At 42.3% G+C, this 20769-nt stretch overlaps 1 protein-coding gene across 3 annotated transcripts in view; it reads right to left on the reverse strand.

Moving 5' to 3' along the window:
* Positions 1-20769, reverse strand: part of LOC140384656 (MOB kinase activator 2) — a 256030-nt gene that overhangs the window by 61787 nt on the left and 173474 nt on the right. The window contains exon 1 of one of the 3 annotated variants that reach the window (XM_072466568.1): positions 17482-18109. The exons of 1 other annotated variant lie outside the window; for it this stretch is intronic. In XM_072466568.1, coding sequence (XP_072322669.1) covers positions 17482-17519 — 38 coding nt within the window. In that variant the 5' untranslated portion in view covers positions 17520-18109. Of the gene's footprint in view, positions 1-17020; positions 17363-17481; positions 18110-20769 lie in introns of those variants that run through there. One more of the 3 variants, XM_072466567.1, reaches the window with a different exon arrangement.

Consider the following 20769-nt stretch of genomic DNA (forward strand, 5'->3'; position numbering starts at 1 on the left):
CCCCAATTTCTACTGAGTTTTAGTGTTGCAAGACTTCACTAATTCCGCATGGTAGATATCATCAGATACAGATCCCGGAAGTGCAGAAGATTTTAGTTTAGACGGGCAGCATGGTCGGCACAGGCTTGGAGGGCCGAAGGGCCTGTTCCTGTGCTGTACTTTTCTTTGTTCTTTTGGTGGGATATCGTTAGATTGGCAACCCCCCCAATCAACACAGATTAGTCACTCTTGTGTCGTCGGTCATGCTCATCCAACTGATGAACCAGAACTCCTCCATGTTGAACGGTACTTGGAAGAAGCTCTGAGGGTTGCAAAGGCACAGGATGGACTCTGGGTGGGGAGCTTCCAAGATCCATGAAGAGTAGCTCAATACTGACCCAAGCTGAGTCAGTCCTGAAGGTGGTATCCTTGGTCTTGTCCTCACCAATCTATCGATTGCAGATGCATTCTGTCCATGAAAGCTTAGGAATTAGAACCACACAATCTTAATGGAGACAAAGCTCTGTCTTCACATGGAGAAAGTATGTTCCATTGTTTGGCATGACCACCTGCTAATTGCGGTAGAGATTCAGACCAGGTCGAGCAGCACAAAACTGGACATTTCTGAAGCACAGTGAGGAGTATTGTATTCCACCATAATCAGTGGATTATGGTACACCATATCCATCATTACCATAAAGCCAGGCGGTCAATGCTGATTCAATAAGATATGTCTAACAGCAAGCCAGGGCAGCACCAAGCAAACCTTAAAAGGTGAATTTTGGTGAAGTTACAACACAAGGCTACTTACATGCCAAAAAGCAGAAACCAGCATGCTATAGACAGGGCAAAGTGATCAGACAGCAAACGGGTCAGGTTAAAATCTACAGTACTGCTAAATCTAGTCATGAATGATCGTGAACTTTTAAACAACTTTATGGGACCAGGCGACTCCATAAACACTCCAGCCTTAATGATAACAGGCCCCAGCATTTCTGTGCAAAGAAACAAGGTGGAAAATCTACAACCGTCTTCAACAAGACGTGTCAAACGGATAATCCATTTGGCCTCCTCCTGAGCTTCCCACCATCACGGAAATAAATCTTCAGCCAATTTGATTCATTTCATATGATAAAGGAATGGCTGAAGACATTGCTTGCAGCAAAAGCTATGCCCGCTGACAACATTCCAGCTGTAGTACTGAAGACATATGATCAAGAACTAACCTCCCTCTAGCCAAGCTTTACCAGTATAGCTACAACATTAGCAGCTACCTGGCAATGTGGAAAATTGCCCAAGTATGCCCTACCACAAAACGCAGGATACAATCAGCCAATGACCCCTGTATTAGTCTACTCTCCACCTTCAGCAAAATGATAGTAGGCATCACGGGCAGTGCCATCAAGCAGTAGTTACTCACTGATGCTCAGTTTCTGCTAGGGCCATTTGGCTCCAGTACCCAATGGATCCTTAGCCCAAATACGGACAGAAGAGCAAATTTTTAGAGATGAGAATGACTGCCTTCGACATCAAGGCAGCATTTGACAGAACATGGCATCAAGGAATCCTTATAAAATCGAAATCGAAGGAATCAGACAGTAAACTCTCCACTGGTTGGAGACGTACCTACTATAAAAGGAAAATGACTATGCTGGAGGCCAATTCCAACAGGACATCACTGCAGGATATCCATACTGCAGTATCTTCATCTGCTTCAATTACTATCTCTGAATCATAACATCCAAAGTGTTGATATTTGCAGTATTCAGTTCCCCATTTATAATTTGTCAGGTGACAAGGCATTCTGTGCCCACAGATGAATTTTGGAAGACCTGGACTACAGTCGCACTTGGACTGAAAAGTGGCAATGAAGATGAATATCACACAATAACCATCTCCACAGAGCATCTAACCACCTCCCTATGACGTTCAATGGCATTACCATCAACATTGTGACTAGAAGCATTGTGGCCCCGCCAAAAACAAGAACAGGTCAGGGGTTGGGTATTCTGCAGCGAGTAATTCAGATCCTGATTCTCCAAAGCCTCAGTATCATCTACAAGACACAAGTCAAGAGTATGATGGAATATTTTCCACTTTCCCAGATGGATGCAGCTCCAACAAGCAGGAAACTCGCCACAATCCGAGGCAAAGCAGTCCTCTTGACTAGCACTGGCTGACCACGGAGTCTCATTAGTATACAAGTGAATGTTAGAGTCAGGTGACCTCAGATTGACTGGAGAGCTGGATGAGAGGTTGTTTGTGCATGATCATACTGTTGTTTCGTATATAGTTGACCCATAGTTAATGTTAATAGATTGTTTATAGCTTCAGCTAGTTGAGTGTTCTTGTAATATAAATCAGGCCATCAGACAAGACCATTACACACAAGATGCACTGCAACAGCACGGCAAGGCTTATTTGACAGCACCTTCTAAGCTACAATCTCTACTGCCTAGAAAGGCAACTGTTTTTAAAAGATGCACAGGAATGCCACCACCAAATCTCACACCCTGCTGTCCCTTCTTCACTGGACCAAAGTCCTGGAACTCCCTAACAGCCAGCACTGTGGAAGTACTTACACCAAATGCCTATAGCAATTCAAGACGGCAACTCACCACCAGCTTCTCAAGGTCATGGAGGATAGGTAATAAATGTCAATATTGTCAGCAATACCACATCCCACGAAAAAATAAAAAGACTCTGGCTAAGACGAAATCTATATGCTGAACACTGCACAAATTATAGCTTTATTCTTTGAACGAAGAGGAACCTGTGAATGATTTCAGACGGCTTTTTCACTTAACTTTTAAACAAGCAGGTCGATACTATTCTTTTCAACAAAACTCAGAAAAATAGATAATTCTCTTATAATGTAGCCCGAGGTTGTGCAGCTTCAAGCCATACTAAAAATGGACTAGAAGGTTCTCAGAAATCGACTGCAACCACGCTGTGTAAATCTCTGTAGTTGCTTAACAGGTATTGCTCACAATTTATCATTCTCCCCCCCCCCCCAGTGTAATCAAAATTCTTCTTGCCCCCTTGACATTAACATACGCCATAATAAGCAATCAAAAAAACCAATACCCATTAAATTTAAAGTTCTTCATCTGTCACAGTTAAATGCATATATACACTGTATACATTATGGAAGTCAGTTTTTTTTTTAAATGTCTTCAAGGGATGTGGCTTCTCTGGCTCAGTCAGCATTTATTGCCCATCCCTAACTGCCCTTGAGAAATTGGTGGGGAGCTGCCTTCTTGAACCGCTGCAGTCCCTATGGTGTAGGTCCACCCATGGTGCTGTTAGGGATCGAGTTACAGGATTTTGACCCAGCGACACTGAAGGAATGGTGATATATTTCCAAGTCAGCATGATGAGTGGCTTGCGAGGAACGTCTAGGTGGTGATGTTCCCAGGTACGTGCTGCTCTTGTCCTTCTAGATAGTAGTGGTCGTGAGTTTGGAATCTGCTGCTAAAGGAGAATTGCTGCAGTGCATCTTGTTGATGGCACACACTGCTGCTACGATGCGTCAGTGGTGGAGGGAGTGAATATTTGTGGATGGGATGCCAATCAAGTGGACTACTTTTCCCTGGATGGCGTCGGGCTTCTTGAGTGTTGTTGGAGCAGCACTCATCCAGACAAGTGGCGAGCATTCCATCACACTCCTGACTTGTGCCATGTAAATGGTGGACAGGCTTTGGGGAGTCAGGTGGGAGTTACTTGCCAGAATATTCCTAGCCTCTGAGCTGCTCTTGTAGCCATATTATTTACAAGGCTATTCCAGTTCAGCTTCTGGTCAATGGTAACTCCCTGGATGTGAATAGTGGGGGATTCAGTGATGGTAATGCGACTGAACGTTAAACGGCAATGGTTAGATTCTCTCTTATTGGAGGTGGTCATTGTCTGGCACTTGTGCAACATACATGTTATTTGCCTCTTGTCTGCCCAGGCCTGGATATTGTTCAGGACTTGCAGCATTTAGACATGGATCCACTTTCACATTATTCTGGTGGAGGACATAGGGAAAATATAATGAGAAAGGGAATTATTAAAGACAACCCTGACTGCTTTACCATAGCTAACAGAAACTTACTTTGCAGCTGAACTGGCAAGGTCCACAAAGCTGATAGAACCAGAAAATTGACATGCAATATTCATACTCCGCCTTTGGCCTCCCCAAAAAACTTTTGTTGGGGCAGCACTGCTGCCGCACAGTGCAAGGGACCCAAGTTCAATTCCAGCTTTGGATGACAGTCTCGTGTGGAGTTTGCACTTTCTCCCGGTGCCTGCGTCGGTTTCCTCCTGATATAGAATCATAGAATAGAATCCCTACAGTGCAGAAGGAGGCCATTTGGCCCATCGAGTCTGCACCGATCCATGTCCCACCCTATCCCCGCAATCCCATAATCTAACCTTCACATCCCTGGACATTAGGGCAAAAGGCAGGAGAATGGGATGAGAACAATATCAGCAATGGTTGAATGGTAGAGTAGACTCGATGGGCTGAGTGGTCTAATTCTGCTCCTATGTCTTATGGTCTTATCTTTGGACTGTGGGCTACCTGGACGAAACCCACGCAGACACGGAGAGAATGGACAAACTCCACACAGACAGTGACCCAAGACCAGCATTGAACCTTGGACCCTGCCGCTGAGAGGCAACAGTGCTAACCACTGTGCTACCATGCTCCAGCTTCCTCCCACAATCCAAAGATTAGGTGCAGGGCTCGTCAATGCAGCTAAAGTAGCTACACTCCCTGCAATATCCTCAATTTCCCATTTGTAAGGAATGTTATCTTACACTTGCCATTGTTGAATAAACACAAGTCATTTCTATGTAACTGGTCACACTTCAAAGTTAGCTGAGCATGTCATTTATACCGTTGTCTACAATTTAGAATTGTTGCAACTGATAACTTGTTTAAAATCATCAAAGACTCCTGCAACAACTAACAAATGCAGAACATTTCTGTGTGGTAAAGAATTCACTGGATTAAGACAAAAATAAACATTTGCACTGATATTGTGAGCTTTGACCAGGGAACTGTTTACTGTTACAGAATCCAAAGTCAATACCACTGCGATCAGCCTTTGAAGCCCTGAATTTTCTACACAAGTGCACAAACATTTCCCATCACAGGCAAAGGAATGTGTATTCCTGGAGTAAATATGAAAAAAGAATACCTAGTCCAAGGACAAGGAGGACTACATAAAATAAATGTATTGCTTTATCTCTTCACCTACATGGATTGCATTTGCAGAAAACATTTTTGTTTTTAAAAGTCTAGTGCAGCAATCAACCACCATCGTTTACCCATAAGCATGTTGATCAATTCAAACCAGAAAAACAAGTTTCAGAATAATTTCAAATCAGAAAATGCATGGAGACTATGAAACCAGTGTTAAAAGTCACTTTAAAACATACAAAACAAAAATATCAAAAAGACACTGAAATATCTTATCAGACAATCAAACATTCAATTTACACATTCTGGAAGACCTAAATCATATGTCTCAATGAACCGTGTCATGGAGCTATCCTCATTAGCAAACCGTGGCAAGTTCCTGTACAGTATGGACTGAATGTGGAAGTAGTTATAAGGCAACAGATTTGGTGTCATGAGAAGTCATAATGCTTCTCTCCCAAGAACTCAAAATAATCATTTGAACTCCAAGTTTAGAGTTTCTCGAAGCTCATTCACTAATGAATGCGCCAAGAGGTAGAGATTTTCCCAACATTTTCCACTGTAGTACCAGTCAAATATCTGGAAAAAAAACACATACTTCCTGTGAATAAACGAAGGCAGAAATCTTCAATGAAGCCTGCTTGCCCAAGTTATTGGGATGTGTTTGGGTTATAGCCATCCAATTTATACCTCTAGCTATTTTCATCTATGCAATATAGAAAGTATTTTTGTTTTTATTGTTTCATGGGATATGTGCATCGCTGGCTAGGCCAGCATTATATGCTATCTCCAATTACTGTTGAGAAGGTGGTGGTGAGCTGCCTTCCTGAACCACTCCAGTCTGTGTCTTGTCTGTACACCCAGAAACAGCGATATAGTTCCAAGTCAGGATGGTTTGTGGCTTGATGGGAACTTGCAAGTTGTGGAGACCCCATGCACCTGGTTCCCTGTCCTTCGAGGTTGCAGGTTTGAAAAGTGCTGTCGAAGAAGCCTTGGTGAGTTGCTGCAGTACATTTTGTAGATGATGCACACGACTGCAACTAACTGTCTGTTGGTGATGGAGGAAGTAAATGCTGAAGGTGGCGGAGGGGATGCCAATCAAGTAAACTGCTTCGTCCTGGATGTTATTGAGCTTCACAAATGTTGTCTCAGTTGCATTTATTTGGGCAGTGTACAGTAAAATGTAAATAATCTTTATTGTCACAAGTAGACTTACATTAACACTGCAATGAAGTTACGGTGAAAAGCCCCTAATCGCCACATTCCGGCGCCTGTTCGGTTACACAGAGGGAGAATTCAGAATTCTCAGCTGGTACGGGAATTGAACCCACGCTGCTGGCCTCGTTCTGCATCACAAACCAGCTGTCTAGCCCACTGAGCTAAACAGGCTATTCCATCACACTCCTGGCTTGTGCCTTGGAGATGGCGGACAGGTTTTGGGGAGTCGGGAGGCAAGTTACCCGCGGCAGGATTCCTAGCCACTGACATGCTTTTGCAAATATTGCATTTACGTGGCTAAGCGAGCTGTTTCTGGTCAATGGTAACTCGCAGGATGTTGATAGTCATGCACTATTTATTCAGAGCAATGATCTGCATGTCCATCGTCCCTACCTCCCCTCTGATAACAAGTCCCTGCATGCACTGTTCACAGATTATTCTTCATTCTTCTCTCGGATATTTTATTTCAGTAGCATCGTCCCTGTTCTTCGGTGCAAAAATTGCTTCCCTTTGTCCTGCTTTCATGCACTCCCTAGTTATCCTTTTTCTCCTCCACTTGGTGCCCACGTTCTAACTTCTCTTGACCCTATACAGCATTCTATGAATTTTATGTTGAATTTTATGTTTAACATTGTTCTCTAAATGAGGTCCAAATGAACATAGTTGGTAAAGGAGGAACCACTAATTTCATCCTTACCTCACATTTTAACCTTCTACAGCTGCAACTGGAGGGACGTTTCCCTGTTTAAATGATACAATGGCAACTTTTCTTTCACCGTGAATTTTTTCAGTTCACAAGCCTGCCACATTTGAAGAAATTTTACTTTCAAGATGCAAACTTAAGTGGGAACCTTCCACCACTTAAAATAATCACAAGGATTCTATTTTTTCCATATAGGTTTAGCCTGTGAATTTATTTTTGAATAGTAAAGTAAAGGCTGGACTTTATTGTAGTACAGGATTTTTCAGTTTGCCCGGATATACGATTTCCAGTGTTGAAAGTGTGTGAAGGCCAGGGGGAAAAGAGATGCATCAAAATAGCTTTCTCTATGCTCCCAAATCATTTAGTCTTCCTCGGTATTAGAACCCTTCACAAGAGAATAATTTGTCTTGATCAACTCCATCAGTGCCCTCAACATAAAATTCAAATTAGGTGACCTCAAAATTTACACCTTTGATAAGAGAATGATACCTTCTGTAAAATTAGGCATCCAGAACAGTACACAGTACAACTGGGGGTAAATTACCATTCTACACAGGAATTCAACAAAAGTTACTACGTGCACCATTTACATTAGAGTTCAGTTATGTTGCGACATCGAAGAATTTGCTTTATCAACACTGTCTCCACTACTAAATACTTGAAGTCTGATGAACTGACCATGGTATGCCAAAACTAATTGGGTATCGCTCCTGCATTTGACTTATTTCCTTGCATTCAATTTAAAAATCAGCCAAATAGCAAATAACTGATCAAAGCATAAAGGGAGAGCTTTGAGCCATACCAAGGAGGCACTCATTTTCTTTCAATTCAAAATATACCGCCTGACGTTCTATTAACCTACACAAATACAACCGCTCCGTAGAATGTTGAGGAAACCTGGAATTTTGAAGTAACCTAAAACAAGTCGAAACAAATTCCTTTGAAACAAGACTGAAACAAGGAATATAATGTGACACACGTTTAAAATGTGATCAAATCAATGTATGATGCCAGCAAATATTAAATGAGGAAAACAAGTTTCAAGGTTTGACAAAACATGTCCTCAAGTTGCAACAAGCTAGTTCCAAGGAACTACATTTTTAGGCACCCAAGTCACAACAAATTGCCTAATCTCAACCTCGAGTGCCCCACCTATACTACAAAATGTATGGCATTTATTTTTCTAACAGAAACCATCATAACCTCTTACAAGAAACATCTGCATTAAGCAACTAATGGGCACACAAGTGTCCTGCCAACAGCTATACTTATGTATACAAGCAGACCCAAATTCAAAAAGTCTTTGAATCTGCATCATTAGTTCCTACTGTTGTAGAAGCCAAATTACATCTGTGCATTTGAATCATGACAGTGATTCAGATGCTCAAAATTGTGAGTTGACCTGCTGTAGATCAAGACAGACCATCCAGCATTGGCTTGGGCAGTGGGCCACATCTACCACTCGCTGGATCAAACTCTCAGTATTCCTTACTCACCAGCAGTTTGGTGCACCTATCCCACAATACTGCAGTGGTTCAAAGAGTTACCGTATCATTTTCGCAAGGGCGATAAATGTTGACCTTGCCAGCAACACCCACATTCTATGAATAAATAAGAGGCCAACCCTTGTGCATTAGTCGCAGAAAACTAGCATGCAGGTACAGCAGGTAAAGAAAGCAAATGGAATGTTGGCATTTATAGCTAAAGGAATGGAGTATAAAGGTAAGGAAGTGTTTTTGCATCTGTACAAGGCACGGGTGAGTATTGTGCACCTGGAGTATCGTGCACATTTTTGGTCCCCTTATTTGAGGGAAGATGTAGTGTCATTGGAGGCAGTTCAGAGGAGGTTCACCAGACTGATAGACCAGCTCAATATAGACCAGTGAGCCTTACTTCTGTTGTGGGCAAATTCTTGGAAAGGTTTATAAAAGATAGGGTGTATAATCATCTGGAAAGGAATAATTTGATTAGAGATAGTCAACACGGTTTTGTGAAGGGTAGGTCGTGCCTCACAAACCTTATTGAGTTCTTTGAGAAGGTGACCAAACAGGTGGATGAGGGTAAAGCAGTTGATGTGGTGTATATGGATTTCAGTAAAGTGTTTGATAAGGTTCCCCACGGTAGGCTACTGCAGAAAATACAGAGGCATGAGATTCAGGGTGATTTAGCAGTTTGGATCAGAAATTGGCTAGCTGGAAGAAGACAAAGGGTGGTGGTTGATGGGAAATGTTCAGACTGGAGTCCAGTTACTAGTGGTGTACCACAAGGATCTGTTTTGGGGCCACTGCTGTTTGTCATTTTTATAAATGACCTGGAGGAGGGCGTAGAAGGATGGGTGAGTAAATTTGCGGATGACACTAAAGTCGGTGGAGTTGTGGACAGTGCGGAAGGATGTTACAGGTTACAGAGGGACATAGATACGCTGCAGAGCTGGGCTGAGAGGTGGCAAATGGAGTTTAATGCAGAAAAGTGTGAGGTGATTCATTTTGGAAGGAATAACAGGAAGACAGAGTACTGGGCTAATAGTAAGATTCTTGGTAGTGTGGATGAGCAGAGAGATCTCGGTGTCCATGTACATAGATCCCTGGAAATTGCCACCCAGGTTGAGAGGGTTGTTAAAAAGGCGTACGGTGTGTTAGCTTTCATTGGTAGAGGGATTGAGTTTCGGAGCCATGAGGTCATGTTCCAGCTGTACAAAACTCTGGTGCGACCGCATTTGGAGTATTGCGTGCAATTCTGGTCACCGCATTATAGGGAGGATGTGGAAGCATTGGAACAGGTGCAGAGGAGATTTACCAGAATGTTGCCTGGTATGGAGGGAAGATCTTATGAGGGAAGGCTGAGGGACTTGAGGCTGTTTTCGTTAGAGAGAAGGTTAAGAGGTGACTTAATTGAGGCATACAAGATGATCAGAGGATTAGATAGGGTGGACAGTGAGAGCCTTTTTCCTCGGATGGTGATGTCTAGCACGAGAGGACATAGCTTTAAATTGAGGGGTGATAGATCTAGGACAGATGTCAGAGGTAGGTTCTTTACTCAGAGAGTAGTAAGGGCCTGCAACAGTAGTGGACTCGCCAACATTAAGGGCATTCAAATGGTCATTGGATAGACAGATGGACGATAAGGGAATAGTGTAGATGGGCTTTAGAGTGGTTTCACAGGTCGGTGCAACATCAAGGGCCCAAGGGCCTGTACTGCGCTGCAATGTTCTATGTTTCCAGAAATTAGGGGTTTGTCATATGAGGAGAAATTGAGCACTTTAGGCTTATACTCTCTCGTGTTCAGAAGAATGAGGGGAGATCAAATTGAGGTTTAGAAGATGATAAACGGTATGCATAAAGTAGACATGAAACGGATGTTTTCGCTTGTGGGGCATTTTAGAACGAGAGGTCATAGTTTCAGAATAATGGGTAGCAAATTTAAAACAGAGGAGGCAAAACTACTTCTCCCAAAGGGTTGTGAATCTGTGGAATTCATTACCCGAGAGTGCGGTGGGACAGTGAGTAAATTTAAGGAAGAGTTAGACATATTTTTAATTGACAATGCGTTGCAGGTTATGGAGAATGGGCAGGGCGGTGGAGTCGAGGCCATGATGAGATCAGCCATGATCGTATTGAATGGAGGGGCAGGCTCGAGAGCAAACTTGCCTACTCCTGCTTCTAGTTCTTATGTTCCAAGAAAGAACTATTCTGTCTAATCCCACCTTCCAGTTCCTGGTCTGTAGCCCTGCTCAAGCACAAATCTGGTGTCCTTGATTAATAAGGTGATCTGTTTTTTTTTTACAAATTCATTTACGGGATGTGGGTGTGGTTGGTTGGGCCAGGATACATTGCCCATCCCTAGTTGCCCTTCAAAAGGTGGTGGTGGAGCTGCCTTCTTGAACTGCTGCAGTCACGGAGGTGTAGGTACACCCATAGTGCTATTAGGGAGGGAGTTCCAGGATTTTGCCCCAGTGACAGTGAAGGTACGGTGATATATTCCCAAGTCAGGTTGGTAAGTGACTTGGGAGGGTAACCTCCAGGTGATGGGGTTTCCAGGTATCTACTGCTCTTCTCCTTTTAGATGGTAGTGGTCATGAGTTTGGAAGGTGCTGTCTAAGTAACCTCGGTGAGTTACTGCAGTGCATCTTGTCGATCGTACACACGGTTGCTACTGTTCGTTGGTGGTGGAGGGTTTGAATGTTTGTAGAAGGGGAAGCAGTCAAGAGAGCTGCACTGTCCTGGATGGTGTTGAGCTTCTCGAGTGCTGTTGGAGCTGCACTCATCCAGGCAAGTGGAGAGTATTCTAACATACTCCTAACTTGTGCCTTGTGGATTTGCATTTAAGGGGGAGGGGGTCAGGAGGGGAGTTACTCGCCATAGGATTCCTAGCCTTTGCCCTGCCATGGGTAGCCACAAGAAAGGGAGAAGGCAGAAGAATGGGGATGAGGAACATTTCGGCCATGATCGAATGGTGGAGCAGACACGATGGGCCGAATGGCCTAATTTTGCTCCTATATCCTATGGTCTTATAATGAAAAATCCTTTAAAAACATAAGAACAAGCCACTGTGAATTATTTGAAACAGATGATTTCAAAAAAGGGGCTGGTTTAGCACAGGGCTAAAGAGCTGGCTTTTAAAGCAGACCAAGGCAGGCCAGCAGCACGGTTCAATTCCCGTACCAGCCTCCCCAAACAGGCGCCGGAATGTGGCGACTAGGGGATTTTCACAGTAACTTCATTTGAAGCCTACTTTAAATGAAATTAAAATGAAATGAAAATTGCTTCTTGTCACAAGTACGCTTCAAATGAAGTTACTGTGAAAAGCCCCTAGTCGCCACATTCCGGCGCCTGTTCGGGAAGGCTGGTACGGGAATTGAACCGTGCTGCTGGCTGCCTTGGTCTGCTTTCAAAGCCAACGATTTAGCCCTGTGCTAAACAGCCCCTGTGACAATAAGCGATTTTCATTTCATTTTTAAAAAATTTAAATTATCGTCCACTGTACTGAACTGAGGACCAAGATCAGTGTCCAAAGCTCACACACACACAGCAGTCATATAAGAAGTGTTTTAGGCAAAAGTAACCTATTAAGAATGGCACTCAAACCAAGAAAGGAATGGTCAATTAAGGTTGTTTTTACTGCATTGTCAAGTGCCAATAAAAGTAAGAATTCCACAGAATCCCTACAGAACAGAAAGAGGCCATTTGGCCCACTGAGTCTGCACCGACCCTCCGAAAGAGCATTCTATCTCGGCCCACTCCCCCACCCTATCCTTGTAACACCGTGTATGGATAATGGCCAATCCACCTAACCTGCACATCTTTCGACAATCTTAATTAAGCATTATTTTAGAACATAACTTCCAAGTACTAAAAATGTCAAGCCAGTTTTTGTAAGAAATTCTGATACCAATGTAATAAGTCCACGGAGTCAGAAGTCCATTCACCAGAATTCCTTTTATTAACAAAACCAACAGCAGCACAACCCATGTCCATTCAGCTTGCTGTCTACACTTGGGGAGTGCAGAAGATCTGACACTCCCTGTTATGTACAAAGAAGGTTCCCTGATTGGGCCATTAATCAGGAAACTCTTATTCCAACTGGCCAATCTCAAAGGCAGAGTCTAAGTCATTACAACCAAGGGTCCCTGCATAATTTCACTTAGGATCTAGCAGAGACAGACAGGATCTTTGTAGCTGGTCAAGTCAGAAGACTTTCATTTCAAACACACGAGGCTTCCATCACAGATGGCAATGATGAAAAGGACTGTATTCTCTGACTCACTCGCTGTGCCATTAAGTTTATTTCCTCCTCTCAGCCTAGTTAAGGAACGTTCTGGTGCATAAAGATAACATTGTGTCTATTGAATTCACTATTCAGAAAGAATATTAGAATATGGGTCAATATGTCTCTGTCCAAATCTCACAAGACAGTTCAATAAAAATCATGTATTAAAAAGAGTTTAGCAAGCACAACAGGTAGAAATAAAAAGGGCATTTGCCTTCGAAACAAAAACAGCTACACTTTTAAGTGCACATACACACACACACACACACGATATATTAATTTCTGTTTAAACATGGCCCCTTTCGACAAGTAGACAAAATATAACATATTTAGCCTTTGTAGCTGAGCATACACAGCCCATGCTCAATTTTGTAAACCAGATGTAGACAGCCACACATTCCATACACCCACAAATCTCCAGGGAAAGGCAGACTTCTACAAGCACGCCCTTCCTCCATGGCTGCAAGGAAATACATCAGCAACTTCTAAATATAAAGCACTCATAAAAGCATATCACATTTGGCAATCCATAGCAACAAATTATTTCTACTATTGACCTCCTATCCATACATTTGTAATGGAAATGTATTTTTCTGTTGATTAAACTAGGAGCTGAAAGATATTAAGCCTTTCCTGCACAAAATCACAGTACCAGGACTACACTTTTTTTCTTTTAAAAGTAGTATCGCATTTACAAGTGTTGGAATAAATACATTTGGGTTATGCTATAACAATAAAACAGGAATGGCCATTAGAAAATCTACTCAGAAGAAATGGAACCGCAAAGTCTTGTCATTGCGTTTTCAGAGCATTTTTGTGAATTTACCTCATACCGGTAGTGAAAGATATGCTGCAGCTTGCTGCTTTTACAGAATGATTATACCAAATTTAATTTCCATTAACTTCATTTTGCATCTGGAGGTGTTCAATAAAAAGTTAATGCATCCCGTTCAAATTCTGCAAAACCTATTTTGCCTGGTCAATCAACTTTCTTTTAATGAAATTTAAGACATGGAGAAAAAAAACGAGCTGTCCTTTTAAGTTAAATAAACCATGGAAGTTGTGCTATAGCGGCAACTACTTGCACTTTTGCTGCATCAGAGTAAAACACCCGAAGGCACTTCAGAGGTGAAAAGAACATGCATTAAGCAGGAGGGCTAGGGGGAGGTGACCAAAAGATTGGCCAAGATGTTTTGTTTGAAAAGGCTTTTCAAGATGAGGAAGGAAATAAAGAATGCCATCCATGAATTATTTGACAGGTCGTCCGATAGTAGCGAGATGGATGTGAGGTCAAGAGAAGTGCTGCAGAGGTAGAACTGGATGGCATTATCATTCTTATGGAATTTCACCTCGTGGCTATGATATCATCATGAGCCAGCATGTAAATTAAAAAAGGATGGGGCCAATCTCACGACAGTATGAGGCATTTCACTTGTGAAAAGAGGAAGAACAAGGAGGTGGGAGGAACTCGAGGCTCCTCCATGCCCAGCACCGCTTTGTGGTAAGCCTGTGAGAACCACAATGGAAGGTTACGTTCACATAACATGGACTGACAACATTTTAGCTAGGCAAAATAGTACTGAGGCACTAACTGCATGGCGACCCAAATGAGAACTGAAAATTTAGACCCAACGTCAGGATAGACATGAATGGCAGGATGCTCTGGTTCATAAATTAATCTAACTGGATTTTAAATGCGGATACATTTGCTTCTTCAATTTTCTTCTCACCTCCTCTTGAAGGTAGCAATCTAGTAGGCCAGCCCGCCAATTACTTGCCAGCCATTCCTCACTTACAAGTAAAGTGATGCCAACAAGCTATTAAATTGTGGTTGATCACACTCTGTTCTCTACCACACACTTTCCAACAAAAATCACTGGATAAGAGATCAGAAATGGGAATCCTTTCCTTCTCTCTCTGGCCCGGTGACACGAAAATAAATCATAAATCTTCCCTCCATCTCTTTCCTCTCCGCTCACCCATTACTTTAGTTGAGAACTACAAACTAACCCAGTGCAGAAACTTTGTTGTCTGTATGCATCAGGTGGAGAACTTTCTTGCTGAGCTATCAGAGAACCCAGGAATTTAGGATGACAGTATTGTCTTTTCAAATTTAACTCATGGCTCAGGTATTGACGGCTTTTGGTAATGCAGAATGGTTCTCTTATCAGAATAGAATCTTGCGAGTTCAGGACAGTTCTACTTTGCTAAAATATAATGAATTCAAACAATATGTTTCCCTACATTACAACAATGTTTAAAGTTCTAAAGAGCGACAGATTACAAAAGATGTGGTATAAATGCAAGGCCACACCGCATGCAATGGAATTACTTCATAATTCCCAATTTGAAATCTAAATAGAACTTACGGTAATGCTGACCATTACCCTTGCATTGTCACCACATACTGTCAGTTTTCATATTTCTCTTCATTATTTAAGCTTCATGCTCATTAAAATATCACCAAGTAACAATATAACTAGTCACCAAAATTGGAGGCAAAGAGGAAAGAATTCAAACAGCCAAGGATGAACAGTAATCTGTATAAATCTTAAAACTAAATAAATGTTCATAAAGGGAGGGGGAAAACACACGTGCTGTGCACCCCAATTAGTTGGCTTCTTTTTGCAGTCCAATTCAGAACTGTCGGAGGCCGGTATCCTTTGATTCAGTCAATCTAGTCTCTGGCTGTAGTTAGAAGCAGAGACCAGCCTCCCACCTCCTTCAGATGGGAGAGAACTATTGATGCAAGGAGTGCCATTGACAGCAACCAAATTTACATGTATCACTTATATCTATTGCAATTAATTGAATTAGGTGCCTTAAAAGAATTCTTACACTGAAGGAGTGGCATGGATAGCAGACGCCGTGTTCCTACCATTGCTGTCCACTTAAATATAAAAGGACTGACTTCTTGAAACTGAACATCACTGGAGACCCTGTTCATGGATCTCGGGCACTGTGGCGTCTAGACGAACTGAACTGGATTCCCTAATATTTAGCCCTGGAACTCCAAACAACTCTTAATACCAGCCTCCCCGAGCAGGCGCCGAATGTGGCGACTAGGGGCTTTTCACAGTAACTTAATTTGAAGCTTACTTGTGACAATAAGCGATTTTCATTTCATTTCATAATAGAGCTCTTGATTAAGTAATGGAGACTCCTTCCAAGTAGGTGACCGGTCTGTAGTGGTGCTGCCCAAAAACCTTAAAAGCGATCGCTGATCTCAAATGTCAATAAGGGAAACAAAACACCTGGTACTACATCCTGCAGCTTTAAGTCAGCTATATTCACTTGTAGGAAGGTGGGGGGATAGAAAAAAACGAAGGTATCTATAAGATGGGTGTGATCGGGAATGGAAAAAACGTTGTCTTTGCCAATTCAAACTATGTTTGAGAATATCGTTGGGACCTTGAGTGAACAAATGCATTTCAATACATACTGCTGTACAATAGGTTGGAAAACCTGCTATACAACAGCCGTGTACGAAGTCTCTTTGCCTGATAACACACTTTTAGCAGCCAAGAATAAAAGTTCCAGATAGCTATAGCAATCCTTCCTTCTGAACTGTATGACTTGCAACAGCCACTCTTTTTTTTGCCTCCCCCCCCCCCAGCATATTTTGCATATTGCTGGAGTGAGAAAAAAAATGACGAATCCTTTTTGTTTTTGCCCAAATGCTCCATCAGCCTGGCAGATGCACTGCAGAACTCAAAAAAAAAAGCAGAATACTTGTGGTCGCCCCACACAATTGTTAAACTTCAAAGCAGAAATTCTTTGATTCCGAACCCCCTGAATGAAAACTCCCACCAGCGTGACTTGCCCTGGCAAAAATCATTGTTTAAAACGTGATATTAAGATCACTGGTAATGCCAACTAACTTGACGCCTGCTCAATGGCATCTTCACAACAAAAAAGCTTTGACTTTCAACATTCTTAATTGAAATTCGGCAGCGAACAAGGCAACCTTACGCGATGATGATCTGAAGCCCGTACCGCCTTCTGAATGCGTAACGTGTGTGAAGGACGGCTCACTGCTAAAAAGTAAACGTGTTGCCATAATGCAAGTGTGGGCACACAAAGTGACAAGAAATTAAAACAAAAAAGAATGGAGACAATGGGGAGAGGAGGGGAAACACCACAGAAACCGTGGCGTGATGTAGTACCTAAACAAGACGCAATCGAAGCAGAAGAGGATGTCCATCGAACTTGCAGCTGGGTCTGTTTAACTCCTCTCGGTCTTCACATTCCTGCTGTCCCCAAGATCTGCATTAACTTCCTCCTCTCGGCTAAACTCTGCCCGGAGGATCACACAACCCCCGGTGAAGGTGGGGGGGGAAGGAAAAAACACAGAAACATTTCTCACAAACACACACAAGACGGTAAACTTTCTGAAGAGCCCGAGGAATCTTTAACCCAACAGTGAATGGGATTGAGCGCCAAGAGTCCAAACGCACATCCCCGCCTGCTTTACTGAGGGCTTTGCAGTGTGGACCCGAGGGCGACGGAACAAAATGCAAATCACTCGACTCGACAACGTTTCTCTCTCTCTCTCTCTCTCTCCAGTTCTTACCTCACTGTTTACATTTAAAGGCACCAACACAGAGGTCAGGGATATTAACTGTACCTGTGCAATGTGTACGAGCCATTCCTCTTCAGCCTCATGTTCGCTGACAGGAGTCTGATGATGAAATCCAGAATGATTTTGTTCAACAGAGTTGGATTTTGCTTCTTTTTTTCCCCAAAACAAACCCCGCTGCTGACGTTATTTTGCAACTCTATTGAAGGAGCAGCCCTTCGACTCGGTGAATTAGATACAATTCCTGGAGACAGATCCAACCCAGAAATTTGTCTGACGGGCCAAGATTTTCTTTAAATACACCAGAAAGCCACGTAAATATTTTTTTTAAAGAACCTTCCAGCCTAATTGCATTGACAGCCTGACACGACCCTTCACTCGAATGATTATCTCTGCTCCAAATCAACTCCTCCTGTGCCACTGGCTCTATCTTGGCCATAAAATAGCAGTGCAAATCGCTTGACTGCACTCCCAGGCAAAACGCGAGCAAGATGGGATCTTCAGCCTGCCTTCTAGGTTAACAGAACATTTTTTCGGAGCAGGGTGCTTATACACCAATGACTCTTGATGGAAAAAGAAATACTGAGCGCCGCTGCAACTTCCCAGGCACAGAAATGTCTTGTTTTTTTTTAAAACTCTGGGCAGGCTGCCTTGAATAAATCACAGATGCACAGTGTGTCTGATTAGACTGCTCAGTTTCCCTTCCTGTCCACTTAATATCCCCGCAAATAGAGCTGCCCACTTGATTCCTGATGAAACAAAAAAAAATCCAATTGACTTTACATTTCAACGGGGGCGGGTGAATCAGCAAGAAGGAATTTAACTTTAAAGAACGTCCATAACTGCACGTGAACGTCTCAGATTGCAGGGGGGAAAACACGTAGAAACCGAACTTGCAACTTCATAAAGCAAGCAGTTTTATCTCAAACCAGGCAAAAACGTAAGACCCCCCCTCACAATACAAAGGCCCGAATCCCCAGGGCCGAAAAATAATGACTTGCAGATCAGCACCTCAAGTTTCATGCCTTTTTCTAACCAAGTTAAACTGTGTAGAATTAAAAAGGCCCCAGCAGTATCACACAGGCAGCAATTCTTAAATATATAGCCTTGTATCATTAAATAATTTAACTGTCCTACTAAAGCTTTCATTAAATAATACTTCAAGCAACTGGCAGCCATAAATTAGATTCATTTGAAGTGTTGCAGCAGTTTCTTTGTTGCCCTTGTTGAGATCCATGTTTAAACAAATAAGAACACGTTCAAACTTCAAAAACTAATTTAATAACAGAGCTTAGTTTTTCAACATTACTTTTTTTCTATTAATTCTTAAGGCTTCTGCTTCATTCTTCTCTTTCTACAAAAAAAAAGTTCCCAGACGAAAGGGAGGGAGAGAACATTTCACTGGCTTTATCGTTCTATAAACAATACCAGGTGGTGTCAGTCTAAGCGTTTGGACTGGCTCGGCAATTTTTCCCCTCTTAAACAGCAATTCATGCTCGTTGGGCACTTTGCTATGTGATACATCACAAATGTAAATTTCCAAAAAAATTATGAAAAAAGCAATTAAAATTGAGCTGTGATAATTCCTGGACCACTTCAAATAAAGAGGTCTCTTTCGTCTAAGACTTGCCGTCATGCATTTTACTCTCCTGCTTTGGCAAATAGCTACCACTCGGATGATTTACCTTAAGCAGAAACAAAAAAAGTGCTGGAAACACCCAGCCAGTCAGTCAGCATCTCTGGAGAATACAGACAAAGTTGAAGGTACGATCTTTATCAAAAATCTAATACAATAACATTTGTTCTCTTCACTGATTCTGACTAACAGACATTTGTGGTTCGGTCTCAGATTTCCAGCATTTTCAATTTGTTTTGTTTTTTTGTTCACCTTAAATTAGCTCTTTGGCATTTGCATTAGAGCAGTGCTTTTCAAACTTTTTTGCCCAGGACCCATTTTTACCAACGTTCGCAACCCATGCTGGCCGACGTTCGCAACCCATGCTGGCCGACCTTCGCGACCCACGCCGCCTGAGCATCATGACCCACGCTTCCCAAGCTTTACCACCCACCATTTTCACATTCCTTTAATGCAACAGGTGAGCTAGTTTGGTCCTCACGATCTCACTTGTTTTGTCATTCACGGTTACATTTCTGCTAAGGATTTCAGCGGATCATTTAAGTTCTCACTGCATCCTTTTAAAGAAAATCATAAGGTTTGTCCTCGCACTCGCCATGCTTAGGTATTTTGAGGGTTTTAAATCTTTAATTTGCCAGTATATCCCTGCACATAACAGACATGGGCTTTGCATTTTGATTTGCATTAGCACAACTAATAAAGCCATACCTCAAGAAATCATCTTTATACTGCTTTGTTCCCGATCTTAAGGATCCTATCTATTCCAACATTACTTTAACATCTGAGGAGGCCACACACCATTCTAGGATTGTAGGGACTTAATTGGGCTATAACTTTAAAAATTGTAATGATAGGCATTCCATGCAAGTTAACAACCATCACTGATTGGTGGCCTAAGCTCACCCCTTTGCCTCACACTTCACTATCACACAGGCTCAAAGAGGGGTCTCTGTTTCGTGAAGTGAGCTTATGTGTTAATCGGATGTTGGGTTCCATCTCAAACCATCTTTTACAAAGTGCTGACCTACAGAATAAGGTTCTCTATTATCGCTCACTGATCAGACTATCATTGAACTGCATATTGATTGCAATGAAATATGATTCAGAGATGATGCAATAGCGAATGGTGACACTGAATCTGTGAGAATAACACAAAACATTAAAATTGTGACAGGGGACAATCACTGGTGGTGTAGCCCTCGAGTTGTATTCAGTGGATTGTCATTTGAATAAGAATTATGGCTATGATATCACCTTTAAGTTAAAAAGTTGTAGAAACCAGGTCACAAGATGATTTATTTTCTTCTGAAGACAACACTTTGCTGCCAATTCATCTATGGGTTCCGGAGAGTCTCCTGAACTTGATCACTTCCTGGGAGCATCAACTCCAACTGATTCTTTCCCCTCCCAACATGGCAGCATTGAGCCAATTGTAAAACCCTATTACTTCCTCAGCTGAGATCAGCAGTTTCCCCTGAGACTACATAACTTTCTAATCTGTCTCTCTCGCTGGAAAAATTTGCTGAGTCATATGAACTGGATGTAAATCTCTCACTTACCTTCACTCACTGTCCATATGTGTATGTTTCCGTAAATTATTTTAAAAGGTAAATTGCTTCTACCTATGGAGGAGGAAAGAGAGGGCCTTATGCAAAAATGTTGTCAAGAAACAGGTTTTCCCCCAAAAGAGGCATCCTGCA

Source organism: Scyliorhinus torazame, chromosome 10, assembly GCF_047496885.1.
Source record: "Scyliorhinus torazame isolate Kashiwa2021f chromosome 10, sScyTor2.1, whole genome shotgun sequence".
Classification (NCBI taxonomy): domain Eukaryota; kingdom Metazoa; phylum Chordata; class Chondrichthyes; order Carcharhiniformes; family Scyliorhinidae; genus Scyliorhinus; species Scyliorhinus torazame.